The sequence below is a fragment of the Schistocerca nitens genome, chromosome 8 (genome assembly GCF_023898315.1).
Source record: "Schistocerca nitens isolate TAMUIC-IGC-003100 chromosome 8, iqSchNite1.1, whole genome shotgun sequence".
In the NCBI taxonomy this organism is placed as follows: Eukaryota; Metazoa; Arthropoda; class Insecta; order Orthoptera; family Acrididae; genus Schistocerca; species Schistocerca nitens.
This window is the reverse complement of record NC_064621.1, coordinates 435,474,240-435,498,293: the sequence shown is the minus strand read 5'-3', so window position 1 is coordinate 435,498,293 and position 24,054 is coordinate 435,474,240. Positions and strand designations below refer to the sequence as shown.

General features: G+C 38.5%; 1 protein-coding gene across 4 annotated transcripts in view; it reads left to right on the top strand.

Moving 5' to 3' along the window:
* LOC126199377 (la-related protein 1B) overlaps nt 1–18,873 on the top strand; it is a 139,847-nt gene extending 120,974 nt beyond the window's left edge. For all 4 annotated transcript variants that reach the window (XM_049936291.1, XM_049936292.1, XM_049936290.1 and 1 more), the window contains 3 exons: nt 324–433; nt 9,819–9,952; nt 15,070–18,873. In XM_049936291.1, the coding sequence (XP_049792248.1) occupies nt 324–433; nt 9,819–9,952; nt 15,070–15,372 (547 nt within the window). In that variant the 3' untranslated portion in view covers nt 15,373–18,873. The remainder of the gene's footprint in view (nt 1–323; nt 434–9,818; nt 9,953–15,069) is intronic.
* Nucleotides 18,874–24,054: the final 5,181 nt, after the last annotated feature.

Below are 24,054 nucleotides of genomic sequence, written 5' to 3'. Positions count from 1 at the left end.
CTCCCACCCGTCCCGCCTGGCCTCCGAGCTTTCCACCCCAACCCACTGCTCATTTCTTTTTTCAGGTAATGTAAGGTTTTCAAAAACCGAAAACATCAGCTTGCTGATGGTAAGTGTGAATTTGCTATGCCATGCTTTCTAAAGCAAAATATGATCACTTGTTACATACTTGTAGCCGTGATGACTTGTCACGCATCAAATCAGGTCATTTGATGGAAATCGATCATGATGATTAACACTATTCAGTCGGTCTTAAATTTAGTTCAACAAACCTTATGTATTAACTATGTTATATCCCTGAAATAAATCGTCTTGTTTTTCAGATATGGATTGGAGTGTCTCTTCAGGTACTATAGTTATGGCCTTGAAAAAAAATTTAGACCAGATGTATATCAAGACTTTCAAGAGGAAACGATTGCTGACTATGAATCAGGTTGGTATTCTTCAAGTAATATGACATTGTACTGAAAAGGTCTTTCTGTCAGTTTTTTACAAGATGTGTAAATTTTCTAAGTAGTATACATGCATGGCATAGTACTCAGAAGTTACGCTTTATTTGTGAAGTAAAGGACTAGAAGAGATTCACAATAACTCCTGTCTGTTGTAAGAGGTACACTGACACTTGATTGTTTTCTCTTCATATTGACAACTTTGCTATTATCAGCACAACTTCAGCAATAGCTCCGCTTGCAAAACGCCCTCAGCTTCTTCAGCTTAAATAATTATGCCCCATTTATGGATGGAGCTTCATAATCTTCCTAATTTTACAACAGTGCAAACTACCTGAGGAAGGATGCCTTACCTTTTGTGTGCTTGACAATTCCCTGCAACCTCCCACTTACGTGAAGATGTGTGTATGCTCCTGTGCTCCTGACATCAAACGCAGTAACCATTCTATCCTAGGGAAAGGTGAGGGGTTGAGAAATGTTCATGTAAAATTTCATGACCCATTGTTATTGCAGAGATTGCACTACTGACATCTGAAGAGCCTGTATCCTATATATGCTAAGGATTAGGACCTAGGAGATTGTCCATCCAGTTAGTGCCTTCATGCAGTGATTGCTATGCCAGGTAACGGTTCCAAAGATGAGGTGATAGCTGTCTCCAGTCATAGTGAGTGGCATCAGGGCAGTTGATCCACAATGAAACACATCACTGTCCCAAACCAATGGCTGTGCTGTAATTTGGAACTACCTGATGTTGAGCTTTTGGACATTGGTATAGTACCATACTTATAGGTGACAGCCGAATTACTAATAAAGTAAATCAGAAAAGGCTTGCTTACACATCATCAGCATAGAAAAGGTACCACATTTGATACGTGACTGGAGGCTCTGTGCAGGAATCCCCAGTTCACTATTTCTTGACCACAAAGTCCACCCTGGGTTCTCCCTGTGGTGTGTAACTCACTTTGTGACATAGTGAATGATTTGCTCTGTGGCCTTAAGGAAAGCGGCCCCCATTGTCCTTTGATGCCTGTTTATCTTTGCTCTCCACATATACCTCAACTGTGTAGCTATGTACTCTGATGGGTCCAGAGTTAATTAACCTTTGGGTTATGTTTACCATAAGTGCAAGGTCCACGAGTGACACACACCTGTGAATGCGTGCAGCATTACTCGCTTCAGAGTTGTTTGCAATGTCTAGAGACATTGGAACTCGAAAACTGTTAACTTTTGCTGTTATTCTTTCATCTGCCTGAAGTGATAGATCATTGCTATTATTGTAATATTTTGGTCTTTTTAATATTAAATACTTCTTATTTGACTTACAAAATAGTGGGCTTCGCATCACATGTATATCGATACCAAGAAAAGAACTCGCTGACAAATTGGCTGAGAAAACAGTTACTGGAGGAATAGTCGAACTTAACAGACATTAACCTATGATCACACCCAAATTTTGGCTGCCTCTGATGGGGGAATGTTAAACTCCACTATACCCAACAAACGGGCTGATTTATCGGAGCACAATATTTCCTCTGAAGATGACATTTTCTGTGGAAGTTCACGCTGTATTAATGCACTTGTCAAAATTATAAGCAAGCATTTAGGAACAGAGGCTCTTGCTGCAATGGAAGTAGAACACCTATCTTGATTAAAACCCTGGGGTTTCATAGTTTTTCTAGGTTTGTGCATTAATAGCAGCATGCCTGTACTGTCAAGACTATTGCCACAAATTGCAGACTATTTGAATGATGAATTCCCACTACAAATTGACATCTGCAGTTCTTGCTGATTTCAAGATACAAGTTCTAACAAATCTGCTGTGCATGGCATCTGATTAGTCACTGCAGATATTGGCCCATAGCCACATTTGTCATAAACTGTACATACCATTTCTAAGAGTAGCTGAGATGATGCAACGTCTAGAAATTAAAAGGCATCATTTTATACTGTTAATTTACTGATGTGTAGCTTTGATGCAGTGCTCTTGAATTCTGGAAATTAGAAGAATGATTATTCATGATTTCAGACTCTCCGTTGTAATTATTATGTTACTGTGGTTTTTATTTATTTCGTTATTTGATCATTTAGGAACTACAAACAAAAAAAAAGTGCAACCGTTATGACAGTTGTCAGTTTTCTTCAATTTTTTTTCCCCCACTGATGCCAAATGTGCTGCTTTCTCTAGTCTCTTTGATATTTAACTCTCTTCATATGTCTTACCATTCAGCTATGTTGTATTGTCAATGATATTTGATATTACTGTCCTCTCTCTCTTTTTTTGAAAGCCAGTTTGTTCTGATACTTCTTTCAGTGTGTGAATTTGTTCTGCTCCTATTTAAAAGTCATCTGTCAATATAGCTACATCATTTGGAGAAACTAAGCAGTCTGTTTTCACATGTTATTTTTAATCCCGATCTCTGTTTCATCAGATTTGAAAGTTATTCCTTGTGCCACTATTAAAAAATTTTTCTGATATGCAGTTGAAAGAGTCTCAAGAAAAATCATGTCTTCTTTCTCCAGTTTTGATGTTTATTATTATTGTTATTATTATTATTATTATTATTGGTATTGGTGTGTTTTGGGTGAAATACTGTAGGAAATATTCTTGGTTGATATAACTGCCTATTATCAATAGTTCATTGCACCAGTTAACACACATTTTCCACTTGAGGATAATATCGTGTTGCAACTAAATCAAACAATGTAATATACTTGTGAATAGTTTTAACAAGTCGTCTGCAACATTGTGTTGCTATCAGTGACTTGTATTGAGATCATGTCAAAATACGCATTACTTATATTTATAAGAGAATGTAAAGTATACTATGAAAATAAAATGTTACTGAGCTTGTAAATATTAATGTCAGTACAGCTGCCCTACATGCTGAGCTTTAAAGGTTCCTTGCTCTAGGGCATAAGAAGCAATGTTGTCACCTTGCAAATATAATTTTGATGGACAAATGTAAAGAGAAGGTTGTGCTTAACTATCCTGTAAGGGCATTTCACTCAAACTGGATTATGATTTATATTTTATAATACTGTTGCATGTTGCAGTTTATCTTGTGTGTGGTGGCTGCATTCCAACTGTCTGTGAAGGGATTTACATATGTCTAATTGCACAATTCATTTCATAGTAACAAGTGATAGCCAAAGGTACAATGTCAGCTACACCTTCTCTCTTTTAGTTTTGTCTCTTAATGAGACATTCCTCATTGAAAAAAAGGACTTTTCATGGCCTTAGTATTGTTCTTGAGGGAAGAGGAAGTTTCTCAATGTCTCAGAAGGTCAGGGTGTGATATAGTATTTATTTATTTATATACTTGTTCCATAGATCTGTACATGTGAGCAAGTCACTCAGATGTGGAACGTGTCAATGTACATAATAAAATACATAGAATAAAGACATTGTTATAGTATTAATAACAGTGCAGATAGCAGTTTCATATTTAGGGCATTATTGCATTTATTTTAACCTTGAACAGTGATCAAAACTTCCCACTTTGGGTTTAAAAGTGACCCAAAAATGGAAATGAGAAAACAGGAATTTTTACATTAGGGCATTATTACATTAGTTTAACAGTAAACAGTGTCAAAAAATTTAAAAACATCTTTCCAATATGGGTTTTACTTATTTCTCTGAAAGAATTCCTCTAGTGAATAAAGTGAGGTCTCAAGTAAATAATTTTTCAAGCTACGTTTAAATACTGATGTACTACTCCTTATACTTTTGATGCTGTTGGGTAGGGAATTGAAAATTTTCGTTCCAGCGTACTTTACCACTTTCTGAATAAGTGTCAAGTTCTTTAACTCACAGTGGAAATATATCAGTGAATATATGTACTGAGATGTTGCTGTCAGTATTTCAAGTCGTTTAAAAAGATTTCGACATGAGGTTCGTAGGGGTACACCACAAATGATTCTTATTGCTCTTTTTTGTGCTGTGAGGATTTTCTTTGCGGCAGGTGTATTGCCCCAGATGATGATGCCATAACACATGACTGAATGAAAATAGCCAAAGTAAGCTGACTTTGAGATGGTAATGTCATTGAAGCGTGACAAAATTCGTAAAGCAAATGTTGCCGACGTCAGCCGTTTTAGTGTTTGTAGAACGTGATGTTCCCAGTTCAGCCTACTGTCCACGTATACGCCTAGGAATTTTGATAAGTACACTTGCTTTATCATCTGATCATTCTGTGTGATAACTATTTCTTTTGGGTTTTTGTGGGTTGTCTGGAACTGGATAAAATTGGTTTTTTTTCAGGTTTATTGAAAGGGAGTTAATACTAAACCAACCCAGAACTTCTTTAAGGATATCATTGACCTCGGATTCTAAGTCAGTAGTTGACACATTATCCACCACAATGCTCGTATCATCAGCGAACATTGTAAATTTACACTGCTTATTGATGGATAAAGGCAGGTCATTAACATATATGAGGAACAGCAAGGGCCCAAGCACTGATCCCTGTGGCACTTTATGCTGCACAATTCCCCACTCAGAGTCCACTATATATTGTGACACACTATCTGAAACATCTAGAATAATCTTCTGCTTCCTGTTTTCGAGGTACGATTTTAACCAGTTTCCTACAGGTCCTGTAATTCCATAATGACAGGCCTTCTTGAAGAGTATTTGGTGATCTACACAGTCGAACGCCTTGGATAGGTCGCATAAGACACCAATTGGCAGCCTCTTGCTGTTTATAGACTCTAGAACATCATTTGTGAATGAGAAAATTGCGTTATCTATTGAAACTCCCTTTTGAAAACCAAACTGCTGACTGTTAATGATGTTCAGGTCACCAAGGTGTGCCACAATCCTGTTGTACAGAGCTTTTTCTAGGACTTTTGAAAATGTTGTTAATAGAGAGATAGGGCGATAGTTTGACACATTTGTAGCATCCCCTGCTTTGTACAGGGGCCTGACAACAGCCTTCAACAGCTTGCTTGAAATATCGTCGATACCAGCAGAATGTTTATTTTTCAAAGACTGTATGGTTTTTTTTTTTTTTTTTTTTTTTTTTTTTTTTTTTTCATTGGCAGTAATGCGAAGCACACTTATTTGACTGAAAGGTTCTGGAAAATTATTTTTCATTATACAGGCAGCTTTATCTACAGAACCATGGCAACCTATCTGTGTTGGGACAGTTAAAAAATGTTGGTGAGTGCGCCGTGGTAGTATATAGTATGGTGTTGCAAAGTAGGAGAATCCAGTGGGTGTATGAAAACTTGACTAGCTAGGCTATAGCTCAAATGAAATTACTTCACAGTTGACTGATAACATTCTCTGCATGTTGCCCGGAACTGCTCTCTGCATACAACTACAGAACTGACAACATTGCAAGCAAACATGCCACTTGAGAAAGAACTAAGATTGGCTGCTGTTTGGCCCATGCCACTTTGTTTACTGAAACTACAATCATATCTATTTGAATCAGTGTTTATGCTATTGATGTGGTGGGAATGTTACAACAGTCTTTTGAAACTCCAACTATTTTTGTCAGGTAAGCAGATAGTGTTTTCCAGAGCAACATATTCCAGGGGCTCAACATGCTGGATCTTCTATGGATTTTGAATGGTTCACTAGATTAGCATACTCATAAGCACAATCGTACTCATGGATAAGTCTGGAGAGAGTAATCTGTTCTTAGCAACTTTCTGTATACAGTATGCGGATGTTTAATAATGACCTTTGTACAAGGTATTAAGTGGGGAGAAAATACAAGTGCTGTAACCCTTGTCAGTATCCAAAACATGGGTGTTAAAAGCAAGCTCTCGTCAGTGATGTAGTCCACACCATATTTTTAGTTCATACACATTACCTGAATTTGGACACCGAATGAATGAACTGTTGTTTATGGCCAGTTAAAGTCTCATCTACTTACATTATCCACATATAAACAGCTAGCCACATACTCCACTGACATTCTGCAATATTGTGACACCAAAGTTCACAAATTGGACATATTGTCGCAGTAAACATTATTGAAATTTGGCACAGTCCATGGTACTAATTACATTATCCTGTATTTTTGGGAATAAATGTTGCTCCCTTCAAACTCAATGCAGACTAACCTAAAATAGCTTCTAGCAAGCCTCTTTTATAAGAAGACAGTAATTAGGACTGAATTTACCTACTGTTGTTTGCTGGATTTTCATAAATTACAGTTAAAGATTTGTGTTTCTGAGTAACTGAACAGTGGAAGAAGATTTGTTTGAATGGGAACTTTCAGATAACAATAATATGGATAGTTTGCCTGCATATGGAATTTTGTTTCAGTAACAATGTTTTAACCAAGGATGCAAATCTTGCTATTTTATTTTAGTCATTGGTTATAAGAATACTTGACTCCTAAATCTTTTTGATCTAGTTTATCAGGAAGTTGATAGGTATATATTTGCAATGGCAATGAAATCTGAAATTGCTGATGTTTTGTAATTAGCATGGTTTTTAGCCAAACTAACAATACGGATGGATTCTAAATAACCAAAAGGAGGTAGTAGATCATAAAGTTAAGTTGGCTAAGCCCTGAGTCAGTATTTTAGAATTTAGATACTGTGCAGGTCATATGAATGATGTATGGAAGATATTTGCAAAATAAATAATTTTTGGGGGAGGGTAGAGGGAAGAAATACATAACAGATGGCCAGGATCCATCTGCTTTCTTACACAGTGACATGCTGCCACTTGTTGATTTAATTACTGCGCTATCAAGGCATTACACAGGCCACTCTAGTTCCTTTGTTTTCCATTCTTTACTTTGCCACATTACATGTCTTTTGCAGCTGTACATAAGTTGACTTATTAGAGCTGGCAGTGTCCCTTCTATGGGAATTGTATGTGTCTGGTACCAGGTCATGTGCAACGGTTGAGACCTGTAACTTTCAGGAAGACAACACCACTCCTTCATTACAAAATTGAGAATTTGTTGAACGTATTTCATATTCAGCATGACGTCCAACTGCTGATGTCCCACTCCATTTCTAGTAAGCGTTGTCAAAGATGTTAAGTACACATGCAGAACTTCCTCCACCAATTATCTGTGAACTGTGGGCAACTGGAGAAGCAGCAGAGAACAGCCTGCCAGAGTTGCCACAATCACCAGAACGAAAAGAGGTGCTATGCATTACAAGGGAAGTATGTAATTCAGTTGCTCATAAGTGTAAAAATAAAACCTAGGTACATTGCAATATTACTATCAGGATAATATTGTACATTATTGTTTGAATGCAGTTCATTTTATTAGTTGAGTACATAGTTCAGTTTGCTGCTGCAATTTGGTATATGCAAGTGAACAAAAGCTTTTTTGTTTCTCTCCTTCCAGGAGAGGAGCAGTGACATTTGTACTGCGTAAAAAGTATTCATACACAGGAAACAGAAGTGTGGGAATTTTTTCAGGCATAAATGAGGGTATTTTTTGAATGTTTTAAAGATACTGGCTTACCTTGGTTCAGCAAAATATTGTACTTCTAGGGACACTCAAAATACTAGGAACACTCAAAATAACTTTATTATTGTCAGTGAATTGTGTTTAAACATGAAATATCCCTGCTGTGCAATTGTTTATTATTCTTAACTTTGTATGTTGCATGACAAGCAACCGTTTTAGAGGTTGTCTTTGCTGTGGGAAGAATGATGAGAAATATCATCAGACATTAAGGTATCTTTGTTGATCCAAAGATTAATGATTATTATTGTGTGTGGTAAATAATCTATACTTTCTTTCATTTTAAGGTATTTTTTATATGTAATAGACAAATGTTAGTCTGGCTACCTTTTCTCTGCACAACCTGCTTTCTGAGATCTGTATATGCCTGTTTCATGTTTGTGTATGCATGTTTCATGTTTGTGTATGCATCACCTCTATTCCAAGAGTTCAGGAACCTGTACAGAAAATTGGAATAGAGATCAACATAAACATCATTTCCGTCCATTTTATTGCTCGTGAAAACCACACATTGCATGTTGCACCACAATACCGCGAGACCTTCAGAAGTGGTGGTCCAGATTGCTGAATACCCAGTATCACCTCCTCTTGCATTGATGCATGCCTGTATTTGTCATGGCATACTATCCACAAGTGCATCAAGAAACTGGTGGTCCAGATTGTCCCGCTCCTCATTGGCAATTCGGTGTAGATCCCTCAGAGTGGTTGGTGGGTCACGTCGTCCATAAACAGCCCTTTTCAATCTATCCCAGGCATGTTTGATAGGGTTCATGTCTGGAGAACATGCTGGCCACTATAGTCGAGTGATCCTGAAGGAAGTCATTCACAAGATGTGCGCAATAGGGGCACGAATTGTTGTCCATGAAGACGAATGCCTCACCAATATGCTGCCGGTATGGTTCCACTATCGGTCAGAGGATACCATTAATGTATCGTACAGCTGTTACGGCACCTTCCATGACCACTAATGGCATAATTCAGCCCCACATAATGCCACCCCAAAACAGCAGGGAATCTCCACCTTAACTGCATTCGCTGGACAGTGTGTAAAATGCATTCAGCTTGACTGGGTTGCCTCCAAACATGGCTCTGACAATTGTCTGGTTGAACGAATATGTGACACTTATTGGTGAAGAGAAGGTGATGCCAGCAAAGATGGACCTCACTATGGACGTCGGGAGTGAAGTTGCGCATCATGCAGCCTATTGCACACAATTCAAGTCGTAACATGACGTTCTGTGGCTGCATGAAAGGCATCATTCAACATGGTGGCATTGCTGTCAGGGTTCCTCCAAGCCATAATCCATTGGTAGTGGTCATCCACTGCAGTAGTAGCCCTTGGGCGGCCTGAGTGAGGCGTTCCATCGACAGTTCCTGTCCCCATGTCCGAACAACACCGCTTTGGTTTCTAACTGAGACACCTGGCAATTCCCTTGTTGAGAGACTTTGCTGGCACAAAGTAACAATGTGGACGCGGTCGAACTGCGGTATTGACTGTCCAGGCATGGTTGACCTATAGACAACACGAGCCGTGTACCTCCTTCCTGGTGGAATGACTGGAACTGATCGGCTGTTGGGCTCCCTCTGTCTGAGGCGCTCTTGATGCATGGTTGTTTACATCTTTGGGTGGGTTTAGTGACATCTCTGATCAGTCAAAGGGACTGTGTCTGTGATACAATACCCACAGTCAGGGTCTATCTTCAGTAGTTCTGGGAACTGGGTTGATGTAGAACTTCTTTTGATGTGTGTATATTGCTGAAGTTCTGTTGTAAACCTGACATAGGTATCACCTTGTTAAAATATGATACTAGGGTAAAGTTAAGATACTATGTGCATTGTGTTAACACCTTTCTATAGTTGTAAGAAAGGAAATACGTCTTTACTTCACATTCCATTACAGTGGCATGTTTATTAATTTCAGGGCAGTTATATGGTCTAGAAAAATTTTGGGCCTTCCTGAAATATTACAAGCATAGTGCAAATTTGATTGTTAACCCAAAATTGAAAGAACATCTTTCGAAGTTCAAGAGCATTGAGGATTTCAGAGTGGTTGAGGTGAGTTCTGCAATCAAAATTAGTTAACCAGTTAGTGATACAATGAATGTTTATTTTTAATCATGGAGTTTCTGTATTTGTGTATAATTTAAAGACAAAATTACACACACACACACACACACACACAAAAAACCTAACTTTGCACCTACATTGTGTCATCAGGACACACTGCCAGGATTGCAGTTCGGCTTTTGGACTGATGGGGGGATTGTGTTGGGTGGGTAGTGGGAGAAAGAGGTGAGGAAGAGGAGAGGGGAAGGGGGTGGGGCTAGGTAGCTACTAGGTAGTCAGGGGGAGACAGTAGGTGTGCAGGCTTGGAATGCTGAAGGGTGGAGTGGGTGGGGCATGGTCTACATAAGTGGCTGGTGAAGTTCAGAGCACATGACATGGGGAAACAATGATTGGGATGGTGTGACAGGAGGAGCTGTTTGGTGGCAGCTGTACGTTCTGGTAGAACTTTTCCTACTATAATTTTCAGAAAAAAATTGTTGTGGGTTATGCCAAAAAGCAAGAACGAAATATATACTTAGTGAAGTCCACTACTTCGTCACAACAAATTGTCGGTGTATGTACACAAATGTCTACTTTACACCATTGTGAGCAGGGGGAAATAGTAGTGAAGTTATCTGACTAGACAGCAGGATACGTATTTACCTTTAGAGCAGATTAACCAAACTGGCTCTCATAGCTATAGTTTTTCTTTGTACATCTCTCAGTACTGAGAGAGATAGCAACAGAATTTTGTACAATTCATAAGGTGATGCATAAAAGACAAGAAACGCGGTAAAGATGTGAAATGATAGTTTTTGTTTATTTGCGTGATATTTATTTGGACGAAGCTACAAAACTAGTTAATGTAACAGCCAAGCATTGACTGCAGGCTCACTGTTGTTCAGTAGAATCATCATATACACTCTCAAGCAGGACACTGTATTATTAAACTGAGAATGGACTGCAATTTGATAAAATTGTAGATGGTGGCAAGTGTTTCCACAGAACAGTTCATTATTACCAGTCCAGATAGATAAAAATAACTTGTGTCCACTCAGGGCATTCTCTGCTTTAAAGATTGAGAACGTAAAAGGTGTCACAACAAGTAGACTCCCTAATAGTGTGATGAAACTAATATGTTTACATTCAAAGTAGACAGTAAAACCCCTTTTTAGCTAATCTCTGGGGACTTGCGTATTTTTTGCTTAAATGCTGTTCTTAAATAAGGGCTTACAACAGTTAAACAGAAGGAGTGAACCAGAATCTGAAGGATACATTTTTAGGTGAAATAAATACTCTCCAATAGGGTAACAAACACTACACCTTTGAGTCACATGGTCAATAACTAAGTGGTGTGTCAATTTAAGGAAATCCATTGAGAAAGAGGTCATTCATCTGTTTTTGCATGTTCCTTCACGTAGAGCATCACACAACTCACTGAAATTCATCTGTCCTTCAGTGCAAGGATATCATAAAAAAGTGTCCTCATATGACTCAGTAAAAAATCTGACTACCCATTCTTTAAGCAAACCATCACCTTCTACTGCAACCAATGCTGTGTGTCAACTAGCGTCTGAAAAACACTTCGCAACACAGCCCGTCCGTTAACACACTAACTGCCATGAGATGTAGTGTGATGGTGTGCTTGCTGACAGTCACACTGTTAGCTCCATTCAGCCCAGTTCACGTTAATGAAAAATTTGGAAAAATCATAAAATAATTTGACTGTGTTTTTTACATGTCCTTTGTACAACAATATTTTGAAAAAGTCTAGACTGCTTGTAGATATCCCACATTTCAGTGTAATATGTGACGCGACACGCCTTGAGGATGCCGAATGTTGTGGGTTAGTTTCAAACAGTTAGATTTAAACAGTAGATCAACTATAAATGAAAACAAAGGTTGTGTGTTTCACAGAGTGTGACTGCATTCTTAACCCATTTCAAAACTTAAGAGCTTTCGAGTCCCAGAAATCTTACAGTAATACCCTTGGCATTTCGTTTTCATTTCTTTTATTACTGTTATCTTTTTCTCATGTAACTACCGGACAGCAGCCTTTCGTATTTCCTGACATTTGATTCTGTCATCTTTACGGCAAGTAGGAGTGTATCTTTTCCTGCATTATAAAACTTATTTATGAAAATTCGTTTTCCTGATGCACCTTCTCTCTGAGTAGTGAGTATGAAGGAAATCGACAGGGAGTGTGGATAGGTGGCTCTCAGTGGCAGTGGGGGTCAGCCATGAGGCGTACCGAGATAGTCAGCGCAGTTGCGATAACACTATGCCCCAGATGGCGCAGTGGTTAACACACCTGACTAGTAAGCAGAAGAGTTCGGGTTAAAATCCCGATTTGTTAAACATTATCACTCGTCGCTGCTGATTCCACATAATTTCCTGATGCAGCTGACATCACTAATCTCTTTCCATTCCTTCATCCCCACCTTCAATTTACATATGCGAGAGTAATCCCAAAAGTAAGGTCTTCTTTTTTTTATAAGTACAGAACTCTGTTTGTGTGGCAGTTGGTCACACTGTTATGAAGAGTGGTTCACGCGCTATGTGTAAACATGTACACACTACGCTGAGGCGCTCAGTCTTGGTTTGGCAGCCATTGAGAATAGACCTCCCGTTGGATGTTAGCGCCAAGTGCACATTGCGTGCGGTTAGTCGGTTTTTTAACGCAAAGGGCGCCGCGCCGATTGAAATCCAATGCCAATTGACGGAAGTGTATGGTGAGTCGTGCATGGATGTCAAAAATGTTCATAAGTGGTGTAGAGAGTTCACAACTGGTCGGACTGAAATTCATGATGAACAAAGAAGCAAGGAGATCATCAATTTCTGAGGAGACAGTGTTGAAGGTTGAGTCACTGGGACTACAATTAAAGCTGTCAGGTACTGAGAGACTCTGAAAAAACTCACAGACAATTCAGAACTGGAGAAGAGGAATGTTGAGCAAGGGCGTACACATTCTCCATCACAACGCTCGCCCACACATCGCTTGGCAAACCATTGCTCTCCTGCAACAGTTTCAGTGGAACATAATCAACCACCTACCCTATAGTCCTGACTTGGCGCCCAGTGACTATCACCTGTTCTGTAGGTTAAAAGAACATTTGGCCAGAAAGCTATTCAGCTCCGATGACGAGGTGAAAGAAGAGGTTCATAACTTTCTGAACAGCATGGCGGCGAGCTGGTATGACATGGGCATAAAAAAACTGTCACAGCGTTTACAAAAATGCATCTACAGAAATGGTGATTATGTCAAAAAATAGCTAAATGTTCAAGCTGTAAACTGATGTAAACCATTGTAGAAATAAACAGGTCTATATACTCATAAAAAAATAGGAGACCTTACTTTTGGGATTACCCTCAGAATTCCACATCATATCCATAGACCCATGACTCATCACCAGTTACAATTCTCTTAAGGAACATCCTGTTCTCATTTGCATGATCCAAAAGCTCTTCACAGATTGCAAGGTGAACGTCTTTTTGGTCTTGGCTCGTGAGCCGTGGGACAACCTTGGTGGCAACATGTCACATTCCAAGACGCTGTGTCAAGATCTCATGACATGATGCTACTGAAATCATTCTTCTGCAGTCTCTGTCAGTCAGTATTTGATTGACACACACAATTTGGTTGATGTTCCAGGCATGAGCATTGTCAGTAGATGCTGAAGGACATCCTGAACTAGGGTCATCATTAACTTCCATCCAGCAATTTTGAAACCTGAAGCATTTGTAACACTGAGTATGGCTTAAGCACTCATTACCGTAGGGTTGCTGCGACATTTAATGTGTGTGTGTAAAGGTTTCTTGAGTTTCACACCAATTTCAGTGCAGATGTGTTGCTCCTGTAACTCTGCCAACTCAGAATTGGCAAACTGTGTGACACAATCTTCTACTCAATAAAACACTGAACAATAACTGACAGACATACAACAATGAAACTTGCAGCAGTTGCACATCAAACACAGGCGTGTGTAGTGATGCCAACTGCATTTCGGTCCAACACACCATTTGCACGAAATTATGAATGTTCCAGAATTTTTTGAACACACCTCGTATGTGAGAGATTAAGAGTTGTAAACATTTCACGTTATGCAGATTTTCTGTGTAGGGCTAAGTTTCGCCAGAGATAATTATTTTTACATTGTACTTGCTAGAATGAAGATAGAAAATATAGACAAAAATAGAATCTATTTAGTGACCAAAGAAGCAATTGCATATTGCCACTGTCATAGTTACTTCGAAATAGGCTATCACATGACACCTGTGCCCTCACACACACACACACACACACACACACACACACACACACACACCTGTGGTAGAATAGTTACAGCTTGAGTTAAAGTAATGTTTGTTATAAAGCAACCTAAAAAAAATACCATAGAGGGCACAGCGGAGGTTCACAGCCATGTGGAATTTTTTTAAATGACGTAATGGTCACCTTTGGCCGTAAACTCCAATTATATGTAAAGCTCACTAATGCAATTTCAGCCACACTGCCATTATCAGGTGGACAGTGTTTTAAAATTTACTGAAGCACAATTTTACATGTTACGCTCGATAATTATGTCAGGATCAAAATTGCAGTAGTGGCTTTTATAAAAAAATGATCTTACAATCAAAAGTAACCATGTCATTTAAAAAGCAATAATTTAAGGCAGAATGGAGAACGCTTGATAGCAGTGATATGTAGATTTAGATAAATTAACATTTTTTTTTTTATTTGAGATATTAAATTATGCAATCTGACACATCACTTTATATGTAAATAACTTTGTGGGACCTCGAGTTCTAATACGGCTCGAATTTGCCTGTATGCAACCATTTGTGGTGGTACCATTGACAGTCCTACACTGATACATATTGTAGATGAATTATTGAACTATGAGAGTTCACACAGTGATCATAATAATAGTAATGTAGGTTATGGGTCATCATTTCAATTACTTTCATTGTGTGTGTAGGGGGAGGGGGCGTGAGGTGTTAGAAAAGAAGTTTGTAGTTTGTGTTTTAATGAGAGACATCTTGTTTGGTGTAGAAATTGGTAGATAACCCATGTATTGAAATTGCTGTATTAATCTACAGAGCCTTCATATAACATTTTGTTATTCCAGCCTGCAGATCCAAAAGAATTTTTAGGAAGACTGCACATGATCAAGCGTCGAAATAGAAGTGTCTCAGAGAGTTATAGTGTTGAGGTACGGCAGCGGCATCCATTACAACAAAAACGAGTACGTCGATTGTCTGGTGGGTCAGGACGTGTACGTGCAGACTCTCTGGGTCCTGTTGGTGCCAGTTCAAACACATCAGGAAGCAGTAATAAGGCACATGTTTCCTTTGACTTTGGTGGTGGCAAGAAGGAAGTCCCTATCAGGGTGGTGAAAGAAGACTGTAGCTCTCATTCAGAGGAGGCCTGAAATCTTGAACTATTGATGAAGAAGTGACTGTAGTGTTTTCTCTGCATTTATTTCTTCAACATCAAAAGTCACGGAGTGTGCTGTCCTTCATATTGCCAAACATGAATTTTTAAATGACTAAATATTTATATGTTGAAAAGTGAGCACCTGCCATTTGCTTAGTGGGTTGATCTAAAAGCTCCGTGTCACAATGAAGCCAGAGGACGGGGACTTATAAATATGTTTGTGCAGCATTTTTAGGAACAGGTTTATTCTTAAAGTTACTTGTGAGATGTGCAAGACAGTCATTTCAAAAACTGTTTTTGACAAAAAGTTCCCTTACTTTCCCTTGTTCATGTTTTATTGATAGGGAAAAATGCTATATTTTCAGTCAGTGCCTTGCAGTTACCAAGAGAAGAAAAGTCACTTAGCCTTCAACTTGCCACAGATTCTCATCCCCGTTCTCTCCTCCCTTGTCATTTCACCCTCCCCACCCCCCCACCCCCTCCCTGCAAGTTCCACTAGCATTACGAAGTCAAAAATTGGGTAGGTTTTACAAGTGACAATAGGCATTTTTTAAAAATAAGGTAGTTTTCCCCCTTGTGTATTATATACCTTTAATCTATTTACTGCAGTACTGAATAATTTTTATATATTCAGTGCTTATGAGCACTGTTTTACTATCATTTGTGTGAAACTGTACACTTTGTTATTAGAATTAGGAAATATTTTATTGTTTCAAACTCGTTTGTCTTCCGAAAGTGAAAGAGCTGTGAGTGTTCTGTCAGTTGATGCATGCATACTTCTATGTCTGGTATTGAACAGTGTGGTCTAGCACAAAACGTTGTACACTTTTATGGAAAGTTGGAAATGCAGATTTTTGCTGAGGAACACTTGATCAGTAGAGACATTTTTGGCCCTGTATGCATTCTGACATTGTTGAACCATCTTAATATTAAAGCTTCATTGTACAGTATCCTTCGCTTATTATTTGTGAAAATACGGTTTCTATCAAGTCATTTTGTTGCTTGCAAATTTTACAGAATTCAGTGTTCTACTTGTCTAGGTGTGTTGTAGTTGTTAAACTGCAGAAGATTGATCAGTGTTTTATGACATACAAACTCATATCTTTGATTGCAGTAAGCATCAGGTACATGTACTGAGAATTTTGCAAAGAATTTTATGGTTTTATGGAAAGCATTGGGAGAAGGATCTATTTACTTGACAAAATACCTTTCCAGAGATTCCAACAGTTTATATGCAAATGTTTTTTATATGATCTGAAGTTGCATCAACTTTCAGAACTCGTGTTTAGTGGGAGTAAAATATATGGATATTATGTTATTGACCTGAGTAATAATCTTTTTGTTCTTAAGTCGTTTTAAAAAAAATAAATAAAACTGTGTGTTTATGTTTGTTCCAGTTTTGCGAAGAATTGTGTATGGCATGGTTCGTAACATGGTTATTTTTAATTGAGTTATTGTAGCTTTTTTTGGTCCATGAATAACATCAAATTGGTGTTCTACAGTTTTAATACTGACTATGACACACTTTTCATAAACAGTGAGACAATATAACGGATAATAAACAAGAACCGTCTTTCTCAATCATACAATATTTCTTTTTGTTAGACGTATGTATGTTTTATTCAGAAAAGTGCTTCTTGTTTAACTATTACATTCAGATTACTCTTTGGGGTTTCTGGTCCATGCTATAGAATGCAACTGTGAAAGAAGTAAAGTTTGTTGTACTGGTAGATTTTCAGTGTGTTTTATTGTACCCACATTATTATTATAATAATAATAATTATTACTATTATTATTGTTTTGACTGGTAGTTTGGGATTGGGGAAATTCATGTTGTTTGTTGTGTATTGTTTTTAAGTATTTAGAAAATAATGCATTTAGAATAATGATAGTTTTCATCAAGGTTTTAAATTTGAGATTGCTACTCTCATGTTGAATATTTTTATGTCGATATTCATCAAAATATGAAAGTTACCGTGAAAAGTAAGATAGAACAATACTTGATTTTTGTTTCTTTGATAACTCCTTCTCAATTTCATTGTGCTTGCTTACAAGACAATCTACAAAAAAAGAAAATTAGGTACTGTATATTACAGCATTTATGATAACTCCATCAAATAACAATTAAGTCTTGTCCAAGCTCAGATGTTAAATGCAATAATAAAGTTTAATAATAGGAATCTTTTCTGCACTTCGTTGGCAGACTCTACATTTAAAATAATAAGGTTATTGCTAGAAGTGGCCCACCAGGAAGAGCAATTTTGATTTTCCTGCATTGTAAATAGTGTAGATGAATTTAGATAACTGGTATGTATGATCAAAAATGTGCCTTTTACCTTTCTGAATTAATGCAGTTAAAATGGTAGTGTATGTTTTGCACAAGATTTGCAGATACTTGATCTCAGTATGTATGATAAACTGTTCTAAGCCCAATGATCTGTGCATTTAAATCTGTGTCTATAGTGGTGGGCAAGAGAAATTTAGTGTTCAGCACTTCATTTTGGGTGAACTGCATTTCAGTAATGAACTGTATCAGCATTTCACTTCACTTGTTTGTACAGTAAAAGGTATAGTATTATCACATTAAATTGGTCTGTAAAAAGAAGGCAAAACAAACTGAGACAGGATTTCTGCTATGATATGGTTCCTAGTCACTCTTTGTGGTGTTTGTATCTGTTTTGATAGATTTTTGGAGAATCTATGATAACTACAATGTGAATCAATTATGTTGATTATGGAAGAATTTTTAGGGTTCAGGTCTGTGTTATACTTATTGATTTGAATTTTGCTCAGTTGTAATCTCCTAAGAAACTGAAACAGCTTTCTTTTCTAAAGGGTATGTAGATGCATACTACATTTTCACATACTTACTGTTGACTTTTTATTTAAAATAGATTCATAACTTTGTTGGACATACATATCACATGCTGTAAAGTAAAAAAGAATTGTTTTCAAGCCTAACCTTTAAAAAAAATTATGTAGGTATCATTTGGATGTGTGATATTCCATGACTGGGACATAAAAAATATTTTTTATATACCAGAAAATTTTGATAACAAACATTTTGTATTTAGCTTGCTGAGATCAGCGATTCTTGTTGCTCACATTGAATTATGTCCACATTTTTTTGCTATCATATGTATACAGACAAACGATAAACTTAAGATGAGCCATGTGATAATTTAGAGTTGCTTTGTTCTGGTTATTTTTTCAGTTCTACTGAGTAACTGGGATTACATCATTGACTCAAAATATTTCAGAAAGACATGTAATCCTTAGTTGGCTCTTAAATATTGTCAAAGTCGTATGGTAGAGGAAACCACATATGCCAGACTCATATTAAGCATAATTTTGTATACATTTGTAATAAATTTGTAATAGTGCTGATTTTGTGTATGTATATGTGTGTGTTAATATACAGACATCCATATAACATGTCTAAAATTTTGTAAGAACAAAAATAAGTTAAAAATTACATTAAAACTGTAAAAACTAACATTATTTTTACTTAACATTTACAAGGGGAAGTGTTAGATTTTTTGAAACCATGTATACGGTGGCTAGGATTACACCCTGCAGCAGTTTGCCATGGTGGGCCGTCATTTACAGGTAATCAACAAAAACTTGTTTCTCGTGGCCAGTGAGTGCCTTGAAAATAATACTAATTTTCAAACTGGCAGATAAAGCACAGCGGATTAGTTGCATGACTGGTATGCTGAAGATTACGGTTTGTCCCTTCAGTTACTCCTTCCCTGTAACCTCTTGATCAACATGAAAGTGATCATTACTTTTTTCAATTAATTGGTCTAAATACATGTTTTATTTCTAATCTTCTACTGATTTTAATCACAATATTAACTACTCTATTTGCACTCTCTCCCTCCCCCTTCCCTCCCAACTCCCTCCTCAGCCTTCCCCACCCCTCCACCTCCCGTCCCTGCCCATGTCCACCCCCTCTCCACTATATCCCTCCCCCCTCTACTACCTCCCTCCTGGCTTCCCCCCTCTACCTCACACCCCCTGTCCCCTCCCCTGCTGTGCCCCCTCCCTTTTCCTGCACTCCTCCCTCCCCTGCTTCCTTCCTGCCTCCCTCCCTCCCCTGCTTCCTCCCTCCCCTGCTTCCTCCCTCCCCTGCTTCCTCCCTCCCTCCCACCCCTGCTTCCTCCCTCCCTCCCACCCCTGCTTCCTTCCTTCCTCCCACCCCTGCTTCCTTCCTTCCTCCCTCCCTCCCCTGATTCCTCCCTCCCCTTCTTCCTTCCTCCCTCCCTCCCCTTCTTCCTTCCTTCCTCCCTCCCTCCCCTGCTTCCTTCCTCCCTCCCTCCCTCCCCTGCTTCCTTCCTCCCTCCCTCCCTACCCTGCTTCCTTCCACCCCCTGCCATGCCCCTCCCTCTTCTCCTCATCCCTCTCCTCCTCCTCCTCCCTCTCCTCCTCCTCCTCCTCCCTCTCCTCCTCATCCCTCTCCTCCTCCTCCCCCTCCCTCTTCTCCTCCCCCTCCCTCTTCTCCTCCCCCTCCCTCTTCTCCTCCCCCTCCCTCTTCTCCTCCCCCTCCCTCTTCTCCTCCCCCTCCCTCTTCTCCTCCCCCTCCCTCTTCTCCTCCCCCTCCCTCTTCTCCTCCTCCCTCTTCTTCTCCTCCTCCCTCTTCTTCTCCTCCTCCTCCCTCTCCTCCTCCTCCCTCTCCACCTCCTCCCTCTCCTCCTCCTCCCCCTCTCCTCCCCCCTCTCCTCCTCCCTCTCCTCCCCCTGCCTTGCCCCCTCCCTCTCCACCCCCTGCCCTTTCCCTCTCCTCCCCCTGCCCTGCCCTGCCCCCTCCCACTCCTCCCCGTCTACCGATTCGTCCCCTCTATCTCCACCTACCTACGCTCTCTCCATCTGCCTCCCTTCTCTCCCCACCCCTCCATTGTTAAGAGTTTTTGTCACAGATTTTTATTATTTTTCGTTTATCATAAAATTTAAACTCTCACAGAATCCAATCCATTGGCTAAAAAACCAGGCAAATTATCTGTTTATATTGGCTGTGAAGTGGCATATTTTTTTTTTTTCTGTATGAGATATAAACATAAACTCCACTATGGCCAAAATAAAGATTAAGATTCAAACGAAATAAGGTTTTGTAAATAAAAGTAATTCAATCTAATGCGTAAAAAAATAATGATAGCATTGAATTATATGGACAAAAATATAAAGTGATGAAAACTGAATTTAAGTACATACATAAAATAATTTCAGTCCCATGGACAGGTCGAATAAACAAAAAACAAGTAAGTATGATAGCAAGTAAAACAGTTAATATGATTATTAAAATGAGGCAAAGTTATATTCAAGCTAATAAATTGAATACAAATCTCATCTGCTACATTTGAAAAGGGTTTTGAACTTCTTGTTGATTACTTGCAAAAAAGGGGCCGACCGGTATGATTGGCTGGAGATACCAAACATTAGTATGCTCTTCAAACTCAGTAATGGAAAATTCTGAGTGAAATATAAAAAATCATGTGATGAACAGTGGGCAACACATACATGGCACAAAACTTTCGTCTGCGGTTTAAGCTCCTATATTAAGATACAGTGCAGTCTCTCTCTCTCTCTCTCTCTCTCTCTCTCTCTCTCTCTCTCACACACACACACACACACACACACACACACACACACACACACACACACACACACGAAACAAACCTTTGATAAAACTTTATTTCTGATAAATGTAGCGATAATGAGTAAGGTCATCTTTAGGGCAAGGACACTCGAGAACTTTGAAACATATTGCAGGTATAAAGGTAATACACATATTGACCAAATGAGGTAGTGTTGTCCTGATTAAGTAACTGTATCTGAATCTTAACATATTTTGCGACTCAAGTTACTGTGGCACTTGTGAGGTGATCTTGTACATGTATATATTTATGCAGATAAAGGATGCTGCTGGATGAGTCTCGGGGAAATTGATTCTGTAGAAAGTTGGGGAATTTCATAATACTCTTACGGAATTCAACTGTCAGTTAACCAGAATAGATGTATTGGGTCATTTTATTACAATTTTTTTCTGCTGCAGAATAATGTTGGTAAATCATCAAGCCAGGTAAGCTAAGGATGACAGTCAGTACACGGAAGTTGTTGTGATGCATGGTGCTGTTTTGACTGCTTCTGGCATTCTTGTTTGTGTTACTGCCTACAGGTACTTAGCCTGCTACATTAATCATCCATTGGAAGCTTCACGAGCTGCAGCTTCCTCAATTAATAACAGCAAACTTGGTTTTTTAATTAAATTCTGTTTTTTAAACTTGTTTTGGAATGCTTTTCTTGGAAACTGTAGGCTATGTTACATTTTTAATTGGTGCCAGGTGTAATGCGTACATTTTGACAGCCTATTTCATAAATACATTGCACAAGTAGTTTCATACAGGTGTTTAATATTGGCTTTGTTAGCCTGATGTGCCTATAGATTGTTATTAATAACAGCAGTGCTGGTTTCTATAAATTTGTTGTCAATTATATGAAATGACAAGGGATTTAAGTATAGTTGTAGTATTGTCAAGCCCAAAACTTCTAAATTAAAATATCCAATTTATATTAGCACATACTGTTTAGAAATTAAAATTTTCATGATTTTTGGGCTTTTTAAAAATTCACCAGCAGGAGCTCAATATATTGTGAGAGCACATTAAAATGAAACAAAATTTCGTAATCATTCTTAAGAAGTAGAGAAATTAGCCATGGAACCACACATGGCCAGTTTGTTGAATATGATTCAATAGTTTGCATGGGAATCCTGAGAGGTCACCCCCTAAGTAAAGGAAGAATTTAATGAAAATGAGAGAAGTGGCCATTCATCTGTGGGCAGTGACAAATGTGCACAACATGAAAAAATATTGGAATCAGTATTTCACAATATCTCAGCTGTCTTACACTTTCCTTTGATTTCTGCATGTGTGTCTTGGAGAGTGACTGGAAAGGAATGAGGGCATCAGAAGTTTCGTTCTCTGAAAGAACAGCAAAATTAAATGGGTAACTGTTCCTCAAGGCTTTGTTTCTTGTCATGAAGCAAAGAATCTGCCAAACAGAATTCCAATAAGCATTTCCTATGCTAAAGCAGAGGAAGTTCGGAGTCAGTTACTCATCAATTTTTGCTGACTGGAAAGGTAATGGATAGTTTTTGTATTCTAAAGGGATGTTGTTTGGTGATTTTATGGTAAGTGGTAGACAACTAATTCCAAAGCCTTTCTTGAAACATCGAGGAATTCAATAAATACTCTTTTTCGCTTGTGTGATTATCTTCAGCCCCACATTGCCCCTCATACTAGAATTAGTACTATAATTTCTTATGGGACTATTAGAACAGTCTACCACCATATGCCAGGAAGACTGTTGATATGCCTCCAACAATTCCTTTGTATCACTCTGGCATCCCCTATCAAACAGAAACAAGGTAAGATCATTGCAGGTCTGGGTCGGGGGAGGGGGGAATGCAATTTCTGGCAGTAATTCATATTTTTGAGAGAAAAAAAACCTTGTTTCACAAAGCATCCAGCACATGTGGGTGTATGGATTGTTCATATGATGTTGAAACACATCAGTGTTGGTTTTCGAACATATTCTAAAGTTAGGTATCTGAAGTTGATTTTTGGTGTGCGTAGTGTATGTGATGTTCTTGGGAGAAATAGAAAACTTTCCCAGACAAAAGGGGGCAGGGCTATACGAGTGGAGCCAAACGGGTGAATGCTGTTTGTTTATGTCATTGATTGAGTGTGCGAATGATAAGTATTCCTGTCATTATCAGTGAAATCTACAGATTCGGTCTACCAGAGTGGAAATCACAGGTAAGAAAGACTACATATTATCTTCTCTGTGTAGCCAAGAAAATGAAAGTTTGACAGAAAGTTTAGTGTAGTGATCTTGGAATAGTCATTCTGGCAGGGTGAGTGAAGTTAACAGGAGAATAAGTTTGAGAAAGGCAGGAATGGTTACAGATGACAAGATTGTTTGTTAGATGCAGGAAAGAGGAGGAACAGGGACATCACATAAATTATATGTAAGAATATGACAATCCCAAATTTATATAGAAATTCTGTACTACTACTTTTCAATCTCGTGTGTGAGAAAATAGAGCATATGAATGAATGTGAAACTATTTCCTAACAAAGCTTTTCAAGGCCTACTAGGTATTTGATATTGGTACTTCGTGAATTACCGGTTGATCAAAAAGTCAGTATAAATTTGAAAACTGAAGAAATCACGGAATAATGTAGATAGAGAGATACAAATTGACACACATGCTTGGAATGACTTGGGGATTTATTAGAACCAAAAAATACATAAGTTCAAAAAATGTCCAACAGATGGCGCTTCATCTGATCAGAATAGCAATAATTAGCATAACAAAGTAAGACAAAGCAAAGATGATGATCTTTACAGGAAATGCTCAATATGTCCACCATCATTCCTCAACAATAGCTGTAGTCGAGGAATAATGTTGTGAACATCACTGTAAAGCATGTCCAGCGTTATGGTGAGGCATTGGCGTCGGATGTTGTCTTTCAGCATCACTAGAGATGTCGGTCAATCACGATACACTTGCGACTTCAGGTTACCCCAAAGCCAATAATCGCACGGACTGTGGTCTGGGGACCTGGGAGGCCAAGCATGACGAAAGTGGCGGCTGATCATCACCAAACGTCGCG